Source organism: Balaenoptera musculus, chromosome 12, assembly GCF_009873245.2.
Source record: "Balaenoptera musculus isolate JJ_BM4_2016_0621 chromosome 12, mBalMus1.pri.v3, whole genome shotgun sequence".
Taxonomy (NCBI): domain Eukaryota; kingdom Metazoa; phylum Chordata; class Mammalia; order Artiodactyla; family Balaenopteridae; genus Balaenoptera; species Balaenoptera musculus.
The window spans coordinates 58,052,974-58,061,819 of NC_045796.1; the positions used below are offsets into that span (position 1 = coordinate 58,052,974).

The 8,846-nt window shown below is 45.0% G+C and overlaps 1 protein-coding gene across 5 annotated transcripts in view; it reads right to left on the minus strand.

Moving 5' to 3' along the window:
- GRIK2 (glutamate ionotropic receptor kainate type subunit 2) overlaps positions 1-6,208 on the minus strand; it is a 633,079-nt gene extending 626,871 nt beyond the window's left edge. For 2 of the 5 annotated variants that reach the window (XM_036871504.1, XM_036871505.1), the window contains exons 1-2: positions 5,756-6,203; positions 197-603 (exon numbers count right to left, since the gene is read on the minus strand). In XM_036871504.1, coding sequence (XP_036727399.1) covers positions 197-311 — 115 coding nt within the window. In that variant the 5' untranslated portion in view covers positions 312-603; positions 5,756-6,203. Of the gene's footprint in view, positions 1-196; positions 604-5,035; positions 5,079-5,755 lie in introns of those variants that run through there. The other 3 variants (XM_036871501.1, XM_036871502.1, XM_036871506.1) reach the window with 3 other exon arrangements.
- Positions 6,209-8,846: the final 2,638 nt, after the last annotated feature.

Consider the following 8,846-nt stretch of genomic DNA (forward strand, 5'->3'; position numbering starts at 1 on the left):
TTTTCCAGTAAAGGGGTGGGGTGGGGAGAAAAGAAATGAAAAGCACAGTGGGTCCTTTCAAACCCTGGGAAGCGACGGAGCAGTGAACAGGTCCAAATGCACCGAGCCCACCCGCCTAGAGGAGCGAACACGCCTGTTTACATCCGGCTGCCTCTGAGCCGGATACCAGGCGATGGACAGGGATGGGGAATCTTACCAAATCTTAATACATGCGTGGTTCCTTGAGAATATCCAATCCACAGTAAGCAGAGCAGGAGTTTAATGGTGCGCCTGAAGACTGGATTACTTAGAATCGGGGAAATAATCTTCATGGTGTTTCTGTGTCCACACGCGCGGCACCCACTTCCCCGATCTAGCGTTAGGCTCCCGGTTCGGGTAGGAATGAGGATGCGTCGAGTGGTGGCCGCAGACACGATCACGGCATGGTCACAGAGAGAGGAAGGAGTCTCCGCTTCCCAAACCCATTAGCAATCGCTGCATGTTCTTCCCTCACTGCGCCAAGGAGCAACCTTCCACTGCAAGGGATGGTGGGACATCCATGTTAGTCGGGAAGCATCCGGGAGAAATCCAGCACGCACACTCCCAACGTCCGGCCGCGCGAGCCTGGGGAAGCAAAGGAGGAGGAAAATCAATAGGAAGCCCAGCCTTGGAAACCGCCGAAGCGTCGGTAGCGAGCCACAGTTCCAGCACAAAAGGCGCTTTGCTCTCAAAGGTTTTGCCAGGCCCTATTCTACTGCACTGCTGCACAGCTTCTGACGTGAAGCCAAGATTAAGTGAGAAAAATTGAGATAGCTGCTTGCCTCTTAAGGCTTCCTGCCAGTGAGCTTCCCAACATCTATTATGCAACCGATCTGGTCGCCCACCTTGAGCTGCAAGGAAGAAGTCGGATTTATTTGCGTGGGAAAAAAAGTGCTTTTATTTCCAGTAAGAGTCTTTACTAAGGTAGTGACTGATGTATGCAAGCGGACTTCCTACATCAACTGATGAATTTTAATAAATGACAAGCTAAGACAAAGTCACTTTGCCTAGGAGTTGTAAAAAAGGAAGTGGTCTAACACGGAGGAATTTACTGCAAATGTAACTGTTTTTTAGGCTGAAAGAGGTCTTTTATACTTTTTAAAATTCTGCCCAGGAATTAATATAGATTGAAGTGCAATTGGAGAGGTGAAGATAGTCTTTAAAAACTTAAGTGGGATATTCCTTGATTACTACCCAGCAATAAAAACAGATTTCTGCAAGTGGCCTTTTAGGGGGGAAAATGTTGAATTAAAAGGAGGGAATCATATTTCCCACCCATTTTTACCTTATCTAAAGTAATTGTGCATATATTAAAAGACAATGCTATTTGAATGGGTGCAGCAAACTCCAAAGGCTTCAATAATTTATGCCCAAATTTCTTCTCACTTTGGTTTTCTGAATATCTGTTTCTTGAAGGGGTAAAATATGGAATCATAGCTTGAGCAACATTGAGTGGCACAGTTTTGTCTAAAAATACCTTATTATTTTCTAGTCTTCTGATCAGAATATTCAGAGTCCCCAGACAGTGACTGTCTTGGTTTCACAAGTAGCAATTTATTCAAGAAAAAAAGTACAGAAATATATTCTCTTTTAACATAAAAATATATTTTATTATTGAAACAGGTAATATGCTGTCCTCCATGCATATAGATTAAAATACCCAGTCCTAATATTTTACATTAGTAAGTGAAACTAAGATGGATAGTGATAAATATAATACTATATATTAATATTTTTAAGTGATCAGGAAGCACAAAACGCAAATTGCTGGACGTGTATCTTAAAATTAATCTTTTTCATAACCAACTAGCAGGGCATAGGTTAACCCTTATGAAAAAATTATAAGATCATATCATATTTAAAGAATATCTAAATTTTAAGTAAGGAGCGATATGAGTACTATTACTTCCAGATAGCAAAATTTTTAAAATCTATTTTAAATCTATTTTTTCTTAAGATATTATAAAATGCTGATTTGAAAATAAACCTACATTTTGCAAAGGCATCAAGTGGGCATTGATTTTTTTCTTTAAGATGGAGGCATAACTGCAGTGTCAAAAATAAGCATCATGAATGGCTAGTTCTGCAATGTAGCAGGCAATTCAATCAAATAATCTGACTATTTGAGCACTTTAAAAGGAACACCTTGTGCTAAAACCAAGGGTATCTAGCGACTCCTTCAGTCCATGTTTAAAATACCTCTTGTAAAGCATGTACAGCCCAACATGTCCTGTCTTGTATTTGCTGTCTCATTTATTCCATTCTATTTGTTCCTTTCCTTTTTGATCCTTGCAGAGATAATAATGACTGCCAGGGCAACAATAAATATTCTTATTTTTTCATCTGTCAATATAATTGATATCTACTACCAGAAAATAGCATGCTCTGTTGTGACTAATCAAAATACTGCAGTTTTGAAGTCTGGTTGGCATTTAACGGAACTTGAGAAAACAAAATGTACCATAACTCCTTGTTCATGTATTCTGTTAACATAATGGCATCTGACATTACAGTTGTAGCTTTTCTACTTAAAACTAGCATTCTAAACTATTTAGTTTTTGTGGGATTATTTATTGAGTGTCTAGTTGAAAAGTGAAAGATCAAGCTTCTAATTTCATGAAGTTCTTACACAGTAAATTAAGCAGTAAAAAGTCTATCACAAATTTTTCTTACTATTAATTGGTCCCCAAAGAACCAATTTTGCACATATGCTAAATTAGGCTCATTTACATCCATCAGCTAATCCAAAAGGCTTCAACACCACAGACAGCAACTCCACCTGTCCAACTGAACTTCTGCAAGACAGGAGACGACCTTTCTTCAGTACCGCGGACAGCGCTCCAGACGTCAATTTATTCTGGAGCAGTACCTTGAAAGTAGTACATTGAATGGGTAATGTGCCATTTGAAGTGACAATGTGCATATTTCTGCTGTACAGACCCTGGGAGTTTGAATTATTGCATTGTTCACATTGTCAGAAGGACTATTTTGTCAACTGTGTTGTGTGTATATTTCAGTGTGACTTAACTTGGATTGCTTAGCATACCCAGGATGTGCTAATAGCCATCCCTTTCCAGGGCATACTACTACAAAAGCCATTTACATTAACTGTGAGTTCCCTTATGAGCACTAAACTTCTTGTTTCTCAGTACAGAAAATTGCCTGAAAGACCACCAAAATTCAGAATACTGAATAATGCTGTCAATGTTCACTGGCTAAAGACATTTCTAAAGTGTACAATTAGTTATTGCTTTAGAATTCTCCACCTCCAGATTTCCATCTGTTACAAGGGTTATCAGATTAATTCTCATTCTTTCTCATTAAACTTCACTTACTCCCAGGGCAAAAACAACAACAAAAACCCTAAAACTACCTCCCCAATACTTGAACAAAATGATTTGGTGGTGTAGAAGATGCCTTATAGTAAGGCAATTGTGAAGTTATTACAAGTTTCTCCACAATACTGGTACCATACATCATAGTTCTGGGGCAATACGAAGGATTGATAGAGTCATTATATAGTATTCACTGACCAGATTTAACTCATTTTTAAATTTGTCATTTGCTCCTTTCTCAAAGGAAAAAACAAACAAACCCACTGTTTGATGTCAGACAATCGTATATATTTAGCAATAATGAGATTTACACACCTTATTCCATGGTTTCATTTGCTTTTTTTCTCATTTTAACCATATGGCAACCTTTATTTCTAGAAGCCAAAGCTCTGTAGGTTCCAAGGTCAAAGCAGAGATGACAAACTGCAAATGCACACACATATGCATGCACACACAGGAGCTTTGTCTATAAGTAAGCCTCAAAAAAAAACCAACAATAAAACCACATAGAAGGCTGACATGAAGAGATATCAAGCCTATGATAAATTAGCAAAGAACAAAATGCATTTCATGTTCATGCAGAGCTTGTTCCAACAACAACAGCAAAAAGCCATTAGCTTCATCTTGCACTCTATTTTTATATTTACTGACACTAATGACCTCTTATTCTTGGGCACCATTACTTGAGAAGCAATTTTAGTTTTCTATCCTCCCAGTGAAAATGAATCTTATTCTAGTTAGCTGCCACCTGCTGGGGCATGTACAAATGTGTAATAATCCTTACAGCACAATGTTTCAATAGACAATGCCTATACCTTTTGCAAGAAACAGCAATTACATATCCCAGGACAACTTGAATTTCAAAGGTTCTTCCATGTTATATCTATATTTAAGTTTTTCACATGGAATTCTTTTTAAGAATTCCACTTGACTTGTCACTGAAGTCCTGCTGTTGTGTGACATTTGAGAAATCTCATCTTATAGTAACACCTGACCTATTCTTCCACACATGTGGCCTGTTGTATTGCAGCTAAGCTAAAATAAACAGCCTGTTCATCCATGGCATTAGAGGTGCCAGAGAATAATGTCAGAGCTCATATCAGTTAAAACCACACTGTTGCGTATTTGCACTTCACCCTTCCTAACTATGAATGCTATGCTATGCAATCCCTTGTGATTCTGAACACATTTCAGCTGTTCCACCAACATTCTGCTGCACTGATGATTAATGACATTTAGAGTTTTAATTAATTCTTAGATGCGAAAAGAAGTGTATCTTAATTAAGAAATTGAATCAGAATAGATTTACATGACCTGGAATCTTTTTTTATTTTTATTTTTTTTTAATTTCAGAGCTGTGCAATCTTAAATGGGTTTGAATAGAAGAAAACAAACAGGTAAGACTTCTAGCATCACTTATTTCTCTAACACCTTCCTCAGTGTGTTTCGTTTTGTTTGTTTAATTAATAAGTTCCTAGGGCCATTGGAAGCTGCCTTGGTGATTACAGGAATGGTTTCTATTAAAAGTTACAAGGTAATGAACTTAGACAAATCAAGATTGAAATTTCAGTGCCTATCTTCCAGCAACTAAACTACAAACTAAGATTCAAATGAATCAATCATCTCGTGAAGTTAAAATAATCATTAATCCATAAGGTAATTTCTGATGACATAATACTTACAGCATGAAGATGAAGAAATGATAGAAGGTAATCTGTGCGTTACCAAAAGGATAGCAGTAGTAGTAAGTTGTCTAACATCCCTTAGTCCCTAAACGGGAAATCATTTTCTAAGAAGGCTCAGCTAGGTCCCCTTGTTTAGTAAAGAACTCCTTGAAGGTAAAAATACCGGAGGATGAGAGTCATTAAAAGTTCTTGACGTTTGTGATCCACCCTGGTGACACTTCTCCCCTCGCCCTAATGGGACGCCCTCCGAGTTTTTTCAGACGCTCTCAACACTGGCACCGGATAAAATGAATGTCTGTACTTCCTCAGCATGGAACTAGGGAGCATGGTTAATGGAAGAATGGGAGGATGGAAGCAAGGCTGGGGAGTTTGTCAGACCCGCAGGCAGACACACAGCTTCTTGCCATATGTCTCTCTTAGCCTCGCGTGAGTCCCAGTAGCTGAGGCTACTTCCTGACCCGTCCCCTTATTAAATTATTTTATGGGGAGAACGCGAGCGCCTGCAGGGGAATTGGCTGAAGCGAGCGGGACAAAGCCGCTCGCAGTGAACTGGTCCAGCGGGTGCCCCGAGCGCACCGGCTCCGCCGCGCCGCTGTTCGCCTTCTCCCTCTCCAGGCGGAAAATGCCCCTCGCCCACACCGGGTCCCTCCTGTCCTCGTGGGAACAGACACCTCAGGAGGCAGCCCGGAGCGGAGCCCACCCGAGGGGAGCCCTTACCTTTCGCAGGGGGTGAGGTGGGCGGAGAGGGGGAGGGGTGGTCCTCGGGGAGGAGCAGCCGGAGGAGGTCGAGCTGGAAGTCTCCGGCTCCCGGACGGAGCAGCGCAGCCGCGGGCGCCGAGCGCAAGTGACGGCGGCAGCTGAGACGGAGACCGTGAAGCAGCGGCGGCGGCGGCAGCGGCGGCGGCGGCGGCGGCTGAGGCGGCGGCGGAGACAGACACGCCTCCTGGCGGGGGTTCCTCGCCTCTTGCTTTAAAGGCGCCGCGCTCTTTTCCCCGCGGTCCGGGCACGCTCTGGGACGCCGCGGCCACCAGGGCGCAGCGCTCGCCCCTGGACCGCAGGAGCGAAAGTGCGAAAATTCTGGGCGCCCACACAGACCTGCACGTTATGAACTCCCCGGCCTGGACTTCATCCCCAGCGTACAGCCCTGCCTACTCTGAGATGGGGAGGCTGGGAATGTGATGCTTGGTTAGGGAGTGATGCAAATCGCCAAGGAATTTGCCTGGCCCTGGGTGGTTGGCAACACGTATAAGTAGCCCGAGCGCGTTTGGTTCTGAGTGGTGGCTTTCATACCTCTCCGAAACCATGGCAACGAAACTTCTCAGCTGCCAGGATTTGAGGAGCAGCTGGTAGTCTCCAAAGTGGCCCTTTTAGTCCAACTACTGCCATTTCCCTTTGAAGTCTACGGGAAAGAACTTGACCTGCGCCTCACCCCCACCTCTACCTCAAGTGCACCCTACCAATGCGCTTCCCCCTTGCTGCCTGTACCCCCTGAGACGTCTGAAGTCACGGCGCCCCTCTCCCTGCCTTCGTTTCTAAAAACAGAAAGGGACACTCCCGAGTGTAGGGGGCTGGGGGCGGGAGGGTCGGCGGACAGTCTCTGTGCCAGCCTGGCGCCTTAATGGCCGACGCCTCCTTTCTTCCCAGGTCCCTGACCTCCCAAATGAATTGCAGAAAGGAGTTGGGTTTGAGATCTGGTGGGCACCTAACAGGTTGGTCGCAGACTCAAAGGTTGGAGAAAGAAGCCTGGGGGGCATTCCAGGCCTGGCGGCCGCTGGTCTACATTCTATAGTCTAGAAGACTTCTTAAATAGGCCCGAGTTGGGGAAGGGCGCCTAAGTTCCCTAGTCTTGCCGCAACCCGGCTTCCAGGGAGGGGCCGCCGGAGGCGAGCACACCCGGCTCCCCGTGCTTCTCAGTAGAAACGATTAGCTTCTGCAAACAATCCCCGATCTCCGCTCCTCTGGGTCGGAAAAGTCAACATCTATTCAATACCGTTGCTATTTTATCCTCGGCCCTACACTATTATCTAGAGCAGAGACTTTGCAAGTTGCCCCCAGAGGAAGTTGGCGAGCAGCGATTCGCTGGGAGGTTTAAGTGAGGCTGAGCGGGAACAGGCCGGGCGCGCTCGGCCGGGAAACAATTTTCAACCGGGCTGTGTAAGGAAGGGGCCAGGTGAGATCCCGTGGCTCTCCTGAGTCCTCGAGCTGCCCTCATCCCTGGGGACACTGTAGTTTCTAATTCCCAAGGCCGCGGAAGTAGAGACACTCAGCTTCCCCAGGGACTGGTCGTCTGGGCTGGAGACAAGCGTTTGTCCTTTTGTTGCTTCTTCCCTGCAGGCCTGGTAGAGTTAAGCCCTCCTCCGCGCCTGACGCAGTATTGCCGCCCTCCACTCCCTGGGGCTAGCGCCTGACTCAGCCCAGCCCTGAAACTCGCAGAAACTCAGTCCTGACAAACCCTACCCGGCTCTCAAGCAAAACCACCAGTCTACCCTCTGGGTCACCAACTTCTGGCTCTCTTGCTCCCTACATGCCTATTGCGCCGGACCAGGTAGGGGAGACTCGGGTTTTAAAGAGGTTAAGGAGAGAAGAGTTAGTGGCAGTGTAGAGTCCGCTAGTCATTTAAAGATCCCTGGGGTGGCAGGGAGGCTCCCGTAATTAAGTCAACAGCGGCCTTATTGTACGGAGTAAATAAATAGTCAATGACTCCATTGTACCTCGTGGAGCGGGCAGCCCAGACGCGTGACCGGCTCTGGGCGCCTGGGATCCAGCTGCTGTGACCTGCAGCCTAATGGGCCCTCCAGGCACAGCCAAGTTTGGGCCAGGCCCAGAAAAACACCCCATTCAATCCCATTCCCCCAGAGGAGTAATGAAGACAACTTGTCTACTGGCCAAAGACACTTTCCTTGTCATCATACAACTGGCCTCCCCACTTCCAGGGAGGGAGGAGCAAAACACTGGACACAGAGTAGATTCCAGTGCAAATCCCTGGGTGAAGGCATCCAGCTTTGTTTTGGTGTGACTCTGAGAGTGTGTCTCATTTGACTTTGTGATCAGCATAGAGTTTGGCATGTAGTAGGTGCTGAATGAAAGAATGAAGGGATTACTGGCTCCATCTCCCACCTTCCACCCTGTTGTCCCCACGACCACATTGTATCTGGGGAAGGAGACGCTTCAGACAACTTCCTCGAAGTGCTATGTGTGTGTTCTTAGAACCTCGTCATAAACTTCTTTTCCAACCTAGTCGTGAATTTCTTTCCCAGAGCAAACAAGACACACTTATAAAGAGAGAAATAATGGGCGCTAGCAAGAGCATGAGGTGCAGGAGGAGAGAGCTGGGAGGAAAGTGGAACAAATCAAAATTATGCATGTTGTTGACAAATTCATTTTCTAAATAAAATGTTATCTGGACCCTAATGAGAAAAGCAGACTAACAAGGGAGCTTTAGTCTATACACACCCATTTAAACCTTCAAAAAAAATTCTCCAACACTGTAAGATCTTTTCCATAATTTATTTCAGGATTTACGAGGAGTCAGATCCCAAGTCTCTTTGGAGGAGGCGGTGAATCTTTTTCTTCTCCATTCCCAGTCATCCTTAAGACCTGATCTCCCATATTTGAGAAGGTCACTGAGTCCCTCCTCTAGAATCGTATGCAGGAACCACCTCTCCATCTTCCCTCTCAGAGTGCTCTTAGAACATTAGCATGTCTGGGATTCTGACTCCTAAGGACCCAGCAGGGACCAGTGTGAATTCCCAAGCTTCCTTACTACCAGGTTTTGTTTCTTACTGTTGGTCTGGTTTGTTTGAATTAC